Here is a 17,401-nt window from a genome sequence, read left to right as displayed (position 1 = left end):
TGTTCGAGTATAAAAAAATCATGATAATTAAGGGTTAACTGTAATATTTTTTTACGTTATTGAGCAAGAACACAAAAAACTGGGGTGTACTCTGAATAAACCCCGAAGCGGTTTATGAAAAGAGTACACCCCAGTTTTTTGTGTTATTGCTCAATAACGTAAAAACATATTACAGTTAACCCTTATAATTTAATTAACAACGGTAAGAAACATTTTCATTAAGTTTAACATATTTATTTTGCTCCAAATATTTAAAAACACATCGATAAATACAAAATCCCGTGAACAACGATTACTCCGCTGACGTCACAGTCATTATTTATGTTATGAGATGATAACATAATTTTTTGAGCCAATGAAAATGCTTGTTACAAGCAAAATTAAAGTATTAATCTAAACTAGCATTTTTAATTCCTTGTGCTATTTAAATAATTTTAAATTCCGCGGGTTTTACACATCCCTAAGGATAAGCGCTTGCGTGATGAAGATTCCAAGCATGTGTTTGACACCGATTGTTTACCTATTGCATGCATGAAAATAGGCAGGTGTTTGCTGCTATTGCGAACGAAATAACAGTTTCTGCACACCCGTTCGCTCTCTTATGATGCACATATATCTAAAACACAACATAACATAACCAGGATGGGTGAGTAGGCCATGACAACCGCCCTTCATTCGTACAAATCATAATGATCATGCAGTCGCCGATACCAGGGCTGTGTCAGTGTCTGCAGTGACCTTATCATCATACATATCACTGCTTCATTAGGCCTACTTTTGTAACTTTGGCCCACATGTCGAGTATATTGCCCTTTTCATTGCTATGAATTCAAATATTGGTAATTGAAATAAACGTTTGCAAATGTAGTTTGAACTTTAAATAAACCCATGATTTGGTTAACCCAAAAGTAACGTTATTCAACAAAATATATCCACTCACTGTCGACTTTGATGCCAAGACTCTACTGTGACCGTAAGTGGCCCTAATTGACCCTTCCTGGCCGTAATGTTTACTGTGTTTCACCATACTAATTGTAGACTAGCCCTATCATCTTACTGTCCAGTCATTGTTGAAGCTGTTCTCAGTATTGTTTCAAAAATCTTTGTGAAATCTTTATAGGCATATAGTCATTAGTCTGCTTAAAAATTACATAATATCTAATAATTTACCATTAACTATCAGGAAGTCATACTCAACTCTTGTCTAATCTATCTAACTGACTTTATCAAATCACAAATATAAAAGGTTTAATACTTTAATGGTATGGTTCTATTTGACCTATAAAAAGCTTTTGATTTGTCAATCACTCTCCATCCTATGTGAAAACTTTATGGAGTTAGCTCCCCAATGGTAAATGTGCAATATGGGGTCCCCCAATGTGGTTTACTGGATCCACTTCTACATGTATTTCTAATTGATGTCAATGATATGAGAATTAGCATAGACAACAGAATTATGCAACCTTTTTTTATATGCAGATAACTTACTGCCATTATTTTTCAAACAAAGAGTCACAATTTCTTCACTATTTCTTCTTTACTGTCTATACTGTTTTGTAGTCTTGTCACAATGGGCTAGTTGACAACAAATGATCTTTTCACCTTAGCAAAACTGAAACTATCCGTTTTGGCCCCAAGAGAAAATTAATCAAAATTTCAGAAGATATTTTCAAAATCTCCTGTTTTGAACATGTTGTTGGTTCACAAATTTCATTTAATTACTTTGGGGTTGTACTAGATAATATTCAGTGTGAAGAATCATTTGTCTTGATATCATTCGGTAGAATTAATCAAATATTAAAATTTCTATATCGGAACAGCAGTTGTCTTCCTAAAATCATGAAATCCCTATATGTTCTACTCTAATCCAGTGCCACTTTGACTTCCTTTGTACATACTAGTATGAAGGAGTATCAAAATCTGAAATACCAATTACAAATTAAGCAAAACAAAATGGTTTGATTTATACTAAATCTCTACCATCATACTTGCATATATCTTACACTTAGTCATGAAATCTGTGATAGATGTTTACTTCTTTACCATGCTTTTACCTAACTAATTATTATTATTATTATCAATAGAATATTAACATTATAAATGGAATTGAGCTTTATAATCTTGGTCTCATGGGTATGTCTGATTCTACACTTTGTTTCAAACAAGTGGGAGATAAATAGAGGTTACACAACAAGTGGTTGTTGGATATGGAATTTATTTCACACTCGTAAGTTATTTTTTAAAAGTTACAAAGGACACGAGCTTTAGCGAGTGTCTTTTGCAACTTTTAAAAAATAACTTACGAGTGTGAAATAAATTCCATATCCAACAATTTCGAGTCGTGTGACCTGTTTCTACCACAATAATATCGGCTTGAATCAAAGTGAAACGTGGCCAAGTATAATTTCGCGTATGCAAATAAAGTGTACCGGTGACGTCCGGGACCTGGTGATGTGACGTCATTAGATTATTGATGACGTCAATAACAATTGCAGCTTGGGTCAAAGTTCACCGTGTTAGCCAATCAAAATGCGTACAGAGTTTATACCATGTGTGGTATAAACAGATTGTTAATCAACAGCTGTAATGATTAACTGATGGTCCGAGAGTTGAATAACACAGGGTATTGTGGTAGAATCAAGCATTAGAACTCAGCTGAGAGATTGTTAACCCCAAAAACAAAAAAAGGTCACTGGCTGGTGACCGATGTACTAACATGGCACAATGATCAACACTACAATCAAGTTCTAATTGTATCCCGTACCCTGTATCCTGCTTGTGCTGTGCATCAAACTAGCGACCACTCGCTATGGTTGACCAATCTTCTCTAAGCTGATTTTTCTTCTTCAGAGGCTGGTAACAGTGCATTGGTAAACTGGTCAATTGCCAGAGAGGTTATTATGTTATTAATTAGTTATTTAAATGCAAATGAGTCTCTTATGTTTATTTAGTATCTTTAGAGATATTTGAACATTTCCAAGGCCAAATATTATGACCCTGTCTTAATTATCTAGTGGTTGATTTATGTAAACTAATTACACATATCAGAATTATCAATGAATATTGAACTTAATTACACCTTGGAAATGGAATGGATAGCTTAGATGTTTATCAACAAAGTATTTGTAGTTTAGTAGGAAGGAGTAATGAAAAATATCCTGTATGTGCTGGGCTTCGAGCTAGCGACCTCTTGCTCTCAAGGCAGACATCCTTCCATTTATAGGCTAAAGGGAGATTTCCACTAGTCTGAGCTAGTAAGGTAACCTTATACTCTCTACTTTTACACTACTACCTTCTTCACAAAGTCTTTGTCCCCAAAGACAACCACAACCGAGGTTCTATAGTTCCGAGGAAGCCTCTCAATCTCCTATAGCTTTTTTCTTGGAGAGGTCGGTGCCACCAAATCTGTAATAGGAAGGAGTAATGAAAAATACCCTGCTTGTGCCGGGCTTTGAACAAGCGATCTTTTAATTTGTTCTCAAGACAAATATCCTATACCACATGGATAAAGAGAAATTCCGGCCAGTCTGAGCTTGTAAGGTGACCTTATATCTGTATACACTTTTACAGTAGTAATGATAATTTCAAATAGAAAATCAACAATTTAACACAAGTAATATCATGGTATATGATATATACCATACATAAGTCATACTTCCCTTCTGGTAGCCAGAAACAAAATCGTTTTCCATCCTGACTGGTATTTCTGTTTTTTTTTCATTCACTTTGAAGGTGGGTTTGGGTTGTCCACTGTTCTAAATTCTGAAGCACTGTACATAAAATCAAAATTGTGTACTGAACCTCAGCTAAAAATAAAAACAAAGGTAACCAGTGATTTGAATAAAAAGACACTTATGTATATATATATATAGATATTGAAGTTTTCAACAAGGAATGACAGAAATGTACACACTTACCCAATGTTTCACAGACATCTTACTGGTATGTAGATACTCTATAGGTATATATTTGATTATGCATCCACATGAATGAGTTAAGGTCAGTGTTACCTGGGCATCGACATAATTAAATACCAACTCATTTGTGTAGAGTCACCACCAAGTCTGATTCATTTCATTCTGGTTTTATAACTTACATACCATCTGTTAGTTATTGAAGATACCATTAACACTAACTTCGAGATATATATAATTTTCCCTGTTAATTTTAAATGATTAATCTTATAGAAATGGTATACTTTTAGTTTAAATCAATATCTAACAAAATGTCAATTTCCTATGATATCAAAGACAAAAAGAAATTAAGATCCACTAATACATGTTATGATATATCAATGCTAAATCAGAAATGATGGATTTAAGGAAAACTTTTTGATACAGATCAGTATCAGATCGCTCAGCATTAAGATCCCCGAGGTGGCCGAGTGGTTAAGGTGTCCCGACACTTTATCACTAGCCCTCCACCTCTGGGTTGCGAGTTCAAAACCTACGTTGGGCAGTTGCCAGGTACTGACTGTAGGCCGGTGGTTTTTCTCCGGGTACTCCGGCTTTCCTCCACCTCCAAAACCTGGCACGTCCTTAAATGACCCTGGCTATTAATAGGACGTTAAACAAAAACAAACCAAAAGCATTAAGATCCCATTTGTCTGTCAACTTAAAGTTAGGTTCAATGGATTTTCACTCAAAGCTTTGTGTTAATACAAGCTATTAAAGTAACTTGCAGTATAAGTAATAAAATTTATGCACATGTTTTTATTTCCTACTCACGAATAAAATACAAAATGTATTCAAAAAATCTTGATCTAAAGTAGGGGGTGGGTTCATTACAGAACTCTGAAATAGCATTTATTAACATCTTTACAGAACTGCTGAACACATGAGTGTGCCGATTAGCAGGCATGTGGTAATTGTTGGATTGAGTAGCGATGTTTACTACACTGAGAAACGGATTTAAATATGCATGGACATGTATCTGTACGATTAATATTATACCAATACCCTCATTCTAGGTCTGTATTAGAATCAAGTTGTTATAATTATGGTGTACTATTTTTATGAAAAGGCCGATTCGTAGTAAATTTGTGTTGTGTTGAATGTATTATGTTAAATGATTATGAAAAATGCTCAAATTACTATATGTACCATATTGGTTATGAATTTTACTGTTCTAAAAATTGGCAAAAGAGTATACAGTGTATAAATCTTCTGGAAACAGGAGAATGTTCACAGAAATCACTAAAAACTTAGACAAAAACCAATATACTGTTAAGAACTTAAAATCAGAAAACAATTAGAAAGGAGAAAAAACAAGATAGATGATTATTCTGCTTCTTGTGACATTAGTCACTGTTGTAATATTTATGGCAAGGTTAGTTCAGTCGTTTGTTTAGTTCAGTTGTATGTTTAGTTCAGTTGTATGTTTAGTTCAGTCCTTTGTTTAGTTCAATCCTTTGTTTAGTTTGGTCTTTTGTTCAGTTTGGTCCTTTGTTTAGTTCAATCCTTTGTTTAGTTTGGTCCTTTGTTTAGTTCAGTCCTTTGTTTAGTTCAGTTGTATGTTTAGTTCAGTCCTTTGTTTAGTTCAATCCTTTGTTTAGTTTGGTCCTTTGTTTAGTTTGGTCCTTTGTTTAGTTCAGTCGTTTGTTTAATTCAATCCTTTGTTTAGTTTGGTCCATTGTTTAGTTCAGTCCTTTGTTTAGTTTGGTCTTTTGTTCAGTTTGGTCCTTTGTTTAGTTCAGTCCTTTGTATAGTTCAATCCTTTGTTTAGTTTGGTCCTTTGTTTAGTTAAGTCCTTTGTTTAGTTCAATCCTTTGTTTAGTTTGGTCCTTTGTTTAGTTAAGTCCTTTGTTTAGTTAAGTCCTTTGTTTAGTTTGGTCCTTTGTTTAGTTTGGTCCTTTGTTTAGTTTGGTCCTTTGTTTAGTTCAGTCCTTTGTTTAGTTCAGACCTTTGTTTAGTTCAGTCCTTTGTTTAGTTCAATCCTTTGTTTAGTTCAGTCCTTTGTTTAGTTCAGTCCTTTGTTTAGTTCAATCCTTTGTTTAGTTTGGTCCTTTGTTTAGTTAAGTCCTTTGCTTAGTTTGGTCCTTTGTTTAGTTTGGTCCTTTGTTTAGTTTGGTCCTTTGTTTAGTTTGGTCCTTTGTTTAGTTCAGTCCTTTGTTTATTTAAGTCCATGTTTTAGTTCGGTTATTTATTTAGTTCAAACCTTTTTTAGTTTAGACCTCTGTTTAGTTTGGTCCTTATTTAGCTAAGGGTTGGTTGTTAGGTTGATATTTTAATAACATGTACACGATGTAACCATAGTAACTTATGTTGTTTTTATGTGTGAAATATCTTGCCCACTTTTGGTTTGGGTTGATCTGTGAACCAAATTTTCTAAGGTTGGCCTTATAAAAATCTCTCCAAGGGTAGTCTATTCTGATGGACGTAGCTTGCATTTGAGCACGTAGGCAAAACAATTGTGTGAAGTAAAAATACGAAGCATTGTATTGATATTTGTGTACTGGTAGTAAGTGAAGTATGCCTTCCAAAAATAAAGTGGAGGAGGAAACCAGTCTATTGAAAAGTGAGAGTAGCATTGACGAGTATGGTGATAATGGCTTTACCTGTACAACAGGGTATAAACAGGATTACTATACCTGGCGGAGAGATCAGATAGGTGAGAGGGGATTTATTGTGAATTATATAAACCTTTATGTAATATTTACTGATTACATGTACATATATAGAAATATTCTTTTGTTGTCAGGTCACAATGATATTTAGAGAAACAAAGGTACTTTCAACAAAAGAGTAGTTAAATCTCAAGATTAATAATTAGAAAATTTTGAATGGAATAACTTTATTTCCTGAAAAACTCTTTCAAACAAAACATTTTAATTTGTGGCTGGACAAAGGCTGTTGTTTTATTTGTGATGAAGAACAAAGGTTAGAGTTTGGTTTGTGATGAAGGTCAACTTAAAGGTTACAGCTTGGTTTGTGGTGAAGGTCTAAGGTCACAGTTTGTGATGAAGGTCAAAGTTTACTGTTTTGTTTGTGGTATAAAGGTCAAAAGTTTCAGTATGGATTGTGATGAAGGTTAAAGGTTACTTTTGTGACTTTTTAGCATTTCCCTGACAAAAAACTTTGGTTGTAACATAATGTATATTTATAATAATAATCTTATGTTTTTAGCCAAGGAGAAATTGGAAGCAAAGACGCGATGGTTTGTTTACATCAGCCACTTCCTGTCCGCCTGGGTTCGTATAAATAAATAATTAGTTCAATTCATGCTTGATGATGTAGATTGTGTTACATGTTCCAACTGGTGATGTAATCATTTCAAAAATACTCTAACATATTTCTTTATGCCCTTATCAAAAACACTTCAGAAATAACACATTGTTGTAATATTTATGTGAAGGTTTGAAGTCACACCCCTTGTAACTTATAATTATCTACTTCATGTAGATTTGATCTTTTGGAACCAACTTTGAACATACACATGCACTGTATATAAGTTTATACTTACCAACCCTCCCAATGATGTGGACAATAAGTTTTAGTCATAAATTATCAGGTACCAGGTAGGTATATTCCCAAATATCAAGAACTTAATTTTTTTTGAATTTCAAAAATTTAAAACATTGTCCGTAATTTTCACTTAAATTAAATTTGTAAATCTTAGGATTTTGACATGAAATATCTTCTATGTCAAGATTTGCTGAAATGAAAACGTACACACAATTCCAAAAGTAGATTGAATGGATATTAACAAACTGTTCATTGAAAAAAAATCTTTGTCTTTGAATTTAAATCTGATCTGACAACATATCAGTCTAGAGATGACAAACCTGTTGTTGTAAAGCAGGGATGTATAACAATGTTATTTATATACAGTGAAACAATCATGATTTAAATTACAAACATGGTTACATAGGTAACATTGACCTTTGACCTTTTCCAGGGCGACAGGATGTGGTCCTTTGGAGTCGGAATTTTCCTTGTTCAGTTGGAGCCAATATCCCTCAGACTGGTTGCTGTCTACGGATTCGCTAATGGCGGTGCCATCTTGTTACTGGGAGCCATCGTTGGCGACTGGGTCGACAAGACAGCCAGACTTTCTGGTAATATGATCAACTGCATGTGTGTTATAGATTGTGTATGTTAAAGTGGAGAGTTTGAGGTCACCTTAAGATCTCTGGCGGTGGGAATAAGTGGAGAATTTCAGGTCACCATACTATCTCAGACTGGTGGGAATAAGCAGAGAGTTTGAGGTCACTTTACTATCTCAGACCGGTGAGAATAAGTGGAGAGTTTGAGGTCACCTTACGATCTCAGACTGGTGAGAATAAGTGGAGAGTTTGAGGTCAACTTACAAGCTCAGACTGGTGAGAATAAGTTGAGAGTTTGAGGTCAACTTACAAGCTCAGACTGGTGGGAATAAGTGGAGAGTTTGAGGTCACTTTACTATCTCAGACCGGTGAGAATAAGTGGAGAGTTTGAGGTCACCTTACGATCTCAGACTGGTGAGAATAAGTGGAGAGTTTGAGGTCAACTTACAAGCTCAGACTGGTGAGAATAAGTTGAGAGTTTGAGGTCAACTTACAAGCTCAGACTGGTGGGAATAAGTGGAGAGTTTGAGGTCACCTTACTAACTCAGACAGGTGAGAATAAGTAGAGAGTTTGAGGTCAACTTACTATCTCAGACTGGTGGGAATAAGTGGAGAGTTTGAGGTCACCTTACTATCTCAGACTGGTGAGAATAAGTGGAGAGTTTGAGGTCACTTTACTATCTCAGACTGGTGAGAATAAGTGGAGAGTTTGAGGTCACTTTACTAGCTCAGACTGGTGGGAATAAGTGGAGAGTTTGAGGTCACCATACTTTCTCAGACTGGTGGGAATAAGTGAAGAGTATGAGGTCACTTTATTTGCTTAGTCTGGTGGTAATAAGTGGGAGTTTTAGTTCACCTCACTAGCTTGACAGCACATTTCTATTCATAGTTTATCTCTGAGTACAGAAGCCAACATTTCTGAAATTTCACATGGTGATACAATGTCATATGCAGTTAGGGGTCTTAAAAGTGATTAAGGTCAAGGTCACTGTTACTAAAATAGAATTAGGAATATACTGTTAAAAATGCATGATAGAAGAGTGGATATCCTAAAATTTCTCATGATAATACAATGTGGTAAGAAGATTTGCAGTCTATTACATTTGGGTGGTCATCGTGCTTGACCACTAATAAAAAAAAAATATATGTGTACAAGACATATCTCATGAACCTCTTAACCTATGTACACAAAATGACCAGAATATAGACACACCCATCCTATATATGTATATTTTGAGTTCGACAACTCTAGTATTTTAAACATCTTTGTTATGTGTTTTGTTTCCATAGCCGCGAAGTGGACGTTAGTGATACAGAACCTGAGTGTGTGTCTGTGTTCCATCCTGGTGTACTTCGTATTCCAGTATCATGACGAGATTAAGGAGGTGTGGCCCCAACAGGGATTGGCCGACCTGTCCTATGCTGTCATCATCATCATCTCGATTATAGGAAACCTGGCAAGCGAGGGGCGCAAAATAGCAGTGGAGCGCGACTGGATTGTTGTTATTTGTGGACGAGACAAAGACTTGCTAGCAAGTATGAAAAATTTAATCTGATTATACATTTGTTTTGGTTTTGTAAAACTTTTATATGGTTAGTATCTTAATTTCAAGATAATACTGCTAGTAGGTTAAATTGATATCAGAATTTCTAAAAAATTAAATATCTTTAGATATAGGTCCAACTTTTTGTCAACTCTAGAATTCAAATATAACCAAATCTACTTTAATCTCCAAATAGAAATTCGTCCATGCGTGGACATAAGTGTCACAGTGAGCCATTTCCCTTCTATACCATCATACCAAACATACACTTGTGAACGTCACAATTACACATAACTAAACAGATATGATAGAATTTTGCCATCTACCATAAGGCCATTTTCTCAATGGAGAATTTGCCTTGTCTTTTCCCACTAGTTTTTACACCACCAAAATGGAAAACAAAGGCTCAAAGCTATATACTACTGTATATTGGAATGCTATAGATGGTGACAATAATGACAGACCAACAGTAAAAAGATTAAAACACTAGCTGATTCAATGTTAAGAAGAAAACAAATTTCAACAAATTTTCTGAATTTTAGTTCCATATGTACAGGATTGACCAAATAAAGAATACAAAATTGCATATTAAATGTCACATTTTAATGCCACATTGTCTATTTATAGCAAGAAAAGTATCTGTGAGATAGTCATGTCTAACAGAGATATAAAACACCTGTTAACCTTTATTACAGGTATGACCTCCTTCCTAAGATCAATCGACCTTACGACCCTGATCTTGGCTCCCGTTGTCACTGGACAGATAATTGCCTTCACTGTGATTGGCTACGGCGCTCTTTTTATAGCCGCTTGGAACTTGGTGTCGGTTGTGATAGAATATATTTTTATTGTGAAAGTATATGAGGAAGTGCCAGCCCTCAAAGCAGTGAAAAATAAAGGTAAGTTCTCCTTACAGCATTTTGCCCTCAGAGCAGTGAAAAACAAAGGTAAGTTCTCCTTACAGCATTTTGCCCTCAGAGCAGTGAAAAACAAAGGTAAGTTCTCCTTACAGCGTTTTGTCCTCAGAGTAGTGAAAAACAAAGGTAAGTTCTCCTTACAGCATTTTGCCCTCGGAGTAGTGAAAAACACAGGTAAATTCTCTTATGTAGCGTTCTGCCCTCGGAGCAGTGAAAAACTTAATATATGATAAACTTATATATATAATTAATATTGGAAATAAAGGCTTCTCAACATCCAAGACTGGTTATACTGGTACAAACTCTCAGATCAGTATACAACAAAGGTTTATGAACAGTCTTTTTATCGCTTCACGGTGAAGGAAAATTAAAAATTCTAATCTATAATGTGTGTTCCTTCATAACCCCATCCTTGCTCTATAGACTTCAATATGTCTCCCCTTCATACAAATACTGGTTCTTGTTGTTGTCATCATTCCTAAACAAACTTGTTTTCTGCTTACAATCGTGTTATTGTGTTAGTGTGCATTTACTTTTATTCTGTCTGATATGTATACATGTGTGTTTTTAGTAGGCCCCGAATAGGCATATTCATTTTGTCTGATATGTATTCATGTGTGTTTTTAGTAGGCCCCGAATAGGCATATTCATTTTGTCTGATATGTATTCATGTGTGTTTTTAGTAGGCCCCGAATAGGCATATTCATTTTGTCTGATATGTATTCATGTGTGTTTTTAGTAGGCCCCGAATAGGCATATTCATTTTGTCTGATATGTATTCATGTGTGTTTTTAATAGGCCCCGAATAGGCATATTCATTTTGTCTGATATGTATACATGTGTGTTTTTAATAGGCCCCGAATAGGCATACAAGTGCTAGTAATATCCCAAATTTCCACTGTAAAACATTCTACAAAGTGTCTTTTTCACTCTGAGCTGATCTTACCCCTTTATTTTCCTACAGATCGTGGATCAGTTGAAGAACCTACTGATAAAAATTCTCCATTGATGAATGAAGAACAAATCACTGTCAATGAAGATCTTGGACCTGCAGGCAGTTCACATCAACAAAACAAACAGCCACTGGATCTTGATGAAACCAGTCTTAAAACAGAGAGGGCTATTAAAAGTATGACGGGAGATGAGGAGCCTGATGATTCAAGTTCTCGAGGAAATTGTGGCCGTTGTCTAGGGAAGGTTTTTAAAAGCTTTATTATTTTGTATCGAGGCTGGAGTACCTACATGAAATATGATGTGGCATTCGCTGGCCTGGGCCTATCTATGTTATACATGACAGTTCTGGGATTTGATAACATCACCACTGGTAAGTTTAAGATAAATTCATTTATTAAAATGTGTTTGTACCTAATCGGCAAGAGTAAAAACTCATAATGGACACCCCTCCAATACTATCCCTACTTTTTAGTTAACAAAAAATGGCCATTGGACAAAAAAACCAGTCCACTTTTCAATTGTATATATAAAAGTCTGAACTAATTCTTAGCACAATGTTTATAATGAAACTTTGATGTACGATGAGGTGTAAAAAAACTTGATCCTGTAGCAGTCATGATGGAAATGACATTTTGGAAACAAAGGCAATCTTAATCTAGTCATTGCCCTTTTAGGATTTTTGAATGGCTCAGCTTATCTAAATGAAGTATTAATTTAGATTTATTATAAGTATTGTTTGTACTTTGAAATTACAGATATCAACTGTAATTTATTTATCATGATTTACCTCTTATTTCAGGCTATGCTATATCACAGGGCATCTCCGAATCTATTTTGGGATTTTTAATGGCAGCTGGTGCCCTTGTAGGAATTCTGGGAACTGTTGTCTATCCGTACATCCGGAGACGGATCGGCCTGGAAAGGACAGGATTATTTGGCTTTTTGGCCGAGATTCTCGTCCTCACATTGTGTGTGGCAGCTGTTTGGGCACCTGGCAGTCCTTTTGATCTCCTCTATAAGTCGAGACTTCCGAAAGGGGAGATGGTTGATTTAAATAAATGTAATAATGTCAGTTTAATTGATAATAATCAAACAATTATTTTTGCTACAAATGAAACAACTCTGGGATATAATTACACTTCAGATTTGATTCTAGCCAATCAGAGTGTTTTATGTAACGCGACGGGAGGAGGAGAAAATGAAGGACCGGACTCCTACATCTCTATTTCACTGTTGATGGGCGGAATAATTGCTGCTCGATTTGGTGAGTACATTGTATATTCTGAGGAGGTTCTAACTATAGACAGAGAAAATATATCAAAAATATATTATAATTTACAATATTAATTGACTTTGTTTAAAAATGGAATGATGCATTTTTTTATGAAAAAAAGGAAAAACACTATTCTGATACATGTACAATGTATTTGATGAGTAAATGCTGGTATTATTCTCAATGGTTTGCGATGGGGTCTTTTTGTCTCATTTTGGAAAGAAAATTGTTGATTTGGGAAAGATTTTTTTCAGGAGTTAACTGCAAATCTTGGGAATTTCACTTAAATATGAAATAATTTCTAGTGTGAATGGGGCCAATTAACGGCAACTGCAAATCTTGGGAATTTCGCTTCAATATGATATAATTTCTAGTGGGAATGGGGCCCGTTAACGGCCCCAAAATGCCATCAGAAAAAGTTCTGAGACGATTGTCATATAATGAACTTCACTGTTTGGTTAACATTCATTTAATTATCTGACTACATTATTTTTTTCTGATTGTCAGAGGGTTCACTTCTTTCTGAAGCTATATGTTATAATACAACAATCAATAACATTTTATTTTATCCAGGGCTTTGGATTGCTGACCTCACTATCACACAACTTTTCCTTGAAGCTGTCGTTGAACGTGAACGTGGAATCGTCAATGGAGTTCAAAGTTCACTGAATCAGTGCGCAGACATGTTGAAGTTCCTGATGGTTATAGTAGCTCCGGAACCAGAGGTGTTTGGAATCCTTGTCTTGATCTCATTTTCTTTTATTTGTATTGGGTGGGTGTTTTATGCTAAATATTCGAGGTCAGCTCGTGGACATCTTTTCCATTTTGAAAAAGTTGCGGTCTGTTTGGATTCCAAAAAAGATTTACCTGTAACAGACATGACACAGAGAGACGATGACGACAGTCGAAGTAGATCCTGATTAAATTCACCATGGACAGCATTTCAATACATTTTTGCTCAAATATTAAGAGGTTTGTACCTTGCCAATTGGTAGTAACGCTCGATTCCATTAGATGATGGGTGGCCTGAGTAACACTGGCTAAATAGTGGGCTGTTCAAATCGTCATTCGTCAGTCATTCGTCTGTAAAGCAATCCTGGTTAATTATGATTTTGAGTCTTATGAGGAAAACAAAACGGCCAACAGGTGGCCATCTTGGATTTTGACAGTTGAAGTTTGGTCATCACAAATTCTTGTTAAGTCCTCAAGGATGTTTCTCAAACTTGATTGGTCCATTTCCCTAAAGACCTTGTTGTACTTGATCAATATCTTGAGAATGATCAGTAAAAAATTGCCAACAGGTGGCCATCTTGGATTTTGACAGCTGAAGTTTGTTATTTCTAACTCATATTAGTAGTTCTTTGTAACTTTTTCCATGTTCAGTTTTGCCATTGATCAGATAAGTACAAGTAAATTTAAAAAAAAATTCAATAGAACTGTGATGTATTACGAGGAAAGAGGAGAAAAGTACAGAAATTACAAAAAAAATCAAAATTAATTAGAATCATAGACTTATAGATAATAGATGGAACCAGTTAACATCAGTTCAATGGTGGGCACCAAATTTCCTTCGGGATATCTTAATACAGATGTTACTTTGGGTAGTTGCAGTCCTCAGGGTTATTGGCACAACCAACTGGCATTATTTTTCGTGACAAAAACTTTTCATTTGATGACAATAAGTGTGTTGCAGTGTGGGAGATGAAATTGTGTTACGCAGACTTTGTATGATTTTTTTTTGTTACATATTCACACTTTTATAGAATGAATAATTTTTGATATTTCACTGGTAAAAATGTAATAAATGTTGATCCTTTTAGAATTGTGACTCATTACTGGGAAACAGGGTATGTTGATCCTGTTAGAAGTGTGACTCGTTACAGGGGAACAGAGTGTGACTTGTTACAACAGACCAGGGTATGTTGATCCTGATAGAATTGTGACTTGTTACAGGACAAGGTATGTTGATTCTGTTAGAATTGTGACTCGTTACAGGGGAACAAGAGTATGTTGATCCTGTTAGAAGTGTGACAAGTATTCCACCTATAGATGTGTATATGTGGTGTTGCTCTGGTGCTATGACAGACCTTGTACTAGGTTGTTTATAACATCTGTATAATTAATGGAGTTTTTGTGGTGGGAAGGTGCAAATATTATATTCAAGTTGACACCCTCTTCAGAGAAAACATGTTCATACAACTGTATATACTATAAACATTCTAGCCCTTTTTGTGCCAGAAGCATTACGCTAAACTATAATTGTGCTAATTTTACTTTCTATTAACTGTTTCTATATAAAATAATTTTGGTGTGCAATTCAATGAGATAATCTGTTAAAAATTTGGAAAAATGCTAAAGTTTGAGTGTGCCAAATAAAGTACATTTATATACAATTACTGATGTATTTTACGTCACACCTTGTATTTTCTTTTTATTCTTAAAAAACTTCTACAAACTGTAAGTGGGCTTTTTAGCTCACCTGAACGTGAGCTTATGTCATACCGTGGCATCTGTCGCCGTCAGTCAACAATCTTAACAAAAAAAACCTCTTCTTAATTGCTGATTGGAATTTAACCTTCTAGGTACTGGAAGCATCTGTAAATATGAGGAAATAGTTGGGCTGAGGGGCAGGGTCAAAAAGGAACAATTTGCCAATATTGCTGTAAACTACTTCTCTTGACTAAGAGATGGATATCACTCATATTTGACTGGTAGCATCCCTAGGTGGTGGGGATTCGGGTGGGGCCCAATAGGACAAATATAAGCAGTTAAAAATCTTTCTTCTCTTGTATGAAATTGGTGTATAGTATCTTTTGGGGGAAAGAAATATGTTTTGTATAAAAGGTTTGTCTGACCCCCTTTGTGCCTAAATTGCAAAGCTCAATAGGGAAAAAAAGCTAGTTCTTTGAAATAGTTCTTCTGTAGAAATGCACAGTGTTTGGCCATTTTAAGTCACTGAAATATGCAGGGTTGCGATACAGGCCCTCTTGGCCTCTTGTTTTAGAAACAGTTGATTCCCATTGTGAGATATTTTTGTGGTATATATAAATATTTTAATTGGTGTACAATGTTTTCATGTAAATAATCAAGTAGTTTTATGTCACGTTAATGCAAAAAAAATTGAACTCAAAATATGGTGCTCAGAATTGTCTACCTATATTGATGGGCAAACATACTGTGATAGAGATATGGCGAGTGTCAGGTTCACTTCATGATTTATTGACCGGATTTCTTTTTGTATCGTGTCAGTATTTGAATTTACCTAGTAACATTACAGACCAGCATTTTATATATTGAAGTGTTTATAGGAACAATTGTGTCACCGACCTAGAAATAAAATTTTAGCTAAAAGAGATAAATTGCATATACATGTATAATAAAATATTATGTCCCTGCATCAATTCACTGAAATGAATTTGTGTTAAGGCTGTATGCTACTTTGTCCATACTGTACAATATTACTTACCGATACCTTTCAAAAGCAAAATTTTGAAAATTGAGGAAAAATAGAATAATAGGTGACTGGTTTATACCATTACGTTTGACAAATGAACACATCAATTGATGATCAGATATATTTTACCCTAACCTTATATAAGGGAGATAACTCTTATATACATGTAGTATTATATCAGGAAATTACTCTAATAGTGCATTATATACTGATAAGGGAGATAACTCTAATATTGTGTTATATACTGGTAAAGGAGATAACTCTGATATTGTGTTATATAAGGGAGATAACTCTAATATTGTGTTATATAAGGGAGATAACTCTAATATTTTGTTATATAAGGGAGATAAATCTTTGTATTTTATCTATAAGGTCTTCCTTATCAGTGATAATACATATCTGATCTGTTTGTGACAGATTCATTTTTAACTTGTACCAGTGAAATGGACATACAGCTGGTCAGTTTGTTTTTACTGTAAAGTCATATGTTCTGTGATTAATTTTTATCATGAATTATACAATGATGATTTATATTGGTATATTTGTTTTTGCTGTGACACAAAGCTGTAATTATTATCAATATGCTATTAAAAATCAAAAATAATCAACATAATGTGTTTGTATCTTTATCATTCAATCTACGTAAAAAAAATAGAGAAGAGAGATAAAATGTCCGGTTATGTCGCCCAATAAAACACTAGGACAACCATACTGACTAATCAATTTACATATATTACGCATTAAACTGTCTTGATATGGCTTCTAAGGTCAAGTTAAATGCAAGAGCTTTGCAGACAAATGCCATATTTCGCACTAGCTGTCCAGTTATGCTCTCATAGACTCCAAATTTATCTGGTTCGTTTATGGTTTATATCCTGGTTTATTTTATTTAATGTTCTATGAGATTCATTTAAGGATGCATATATGCCAGGTTTTGGAGGTGGAGCAAAGCTGGAGTACCCGGAGCACCTTAACCACTTGGCCACCGCGGCTCCATTATAACTTGGCTTTGCCATCCAAATGTAAATATATGTATAGAGAAAATGCTTCCATGTTGTGATTTTAAGTGATGTTATGCCTACATTACATGAAAATTGAACAAGCAGAGAAATGTTTTAGCACAAACAACTAATATAGTGTAAATTTTAATATTTTAGGGAGAGTCAGATCTTATCTGTCTACAAATTTATACACAAAAGGAATTCTATGAGTTTT

At 34.8% G+C, this 17,401-nt stretch overlaps 1 protein-coding gene across 2 annotated transcripts; it reads left to right on the top strand.

Moving 5' to 3' along the window:
* The first annotated feature begins 502 nt into the window (after positions 1-502).
* On the top strand, positions 503-16,799 carry LOC117343885 (solute carrier family 40 member 1-like). 2 transcript variants are annotated; one of them, XM_033906434.1, is made up of 8 exons: positions 503-646; positions 7,125-7,189; positions 7,897-8,056; positions 9,335-9,580; positions 10,284-10,487; positions 11,470-11,829; positions 12,259-12,723; positions 13,306-16,799. In XM_033906434.1, the coding sequence occupies exons 1-8, from the start codon at positions 643-645 to the stop codon at positions 13,650-13,652; spliced, it is 1,851 nt and encodes a 616-aa protein (XP_033762325.1). In that variant the 5' UTR covers positions 503-642; the 3' UTR covers positions 13,653-16,799. The 2 variants fall into 2 exon arrangements, with proteins under 2 accessions (XP_033762325.1, XP_033762324.1); XM_033906433.1 differs by lacking the exon at positions 503-646 and adding an exon at positions 6,389-6,609.
* Positions 16,800-17,401: the final 602 nt, after the last annotated feature.

The sequence above is a fragment of the Pecten maximus genome, chromosome 15, assembly GCF_902652985.1.
Source record: "Pecten maximus chromosome 15, xPecMax1.1, whole genome shotgun sequence".
Classification (NCBI taxonomy): domain Eukaryota; kingdom Metazoa; phylum Mollusca; class Bivalvia; order Pectinida; family Pectinidae; genus Pecten; species Pecten maximus.
This window is presented reverse-complemented; position numbering and strand designations above follow the sequence as displayed.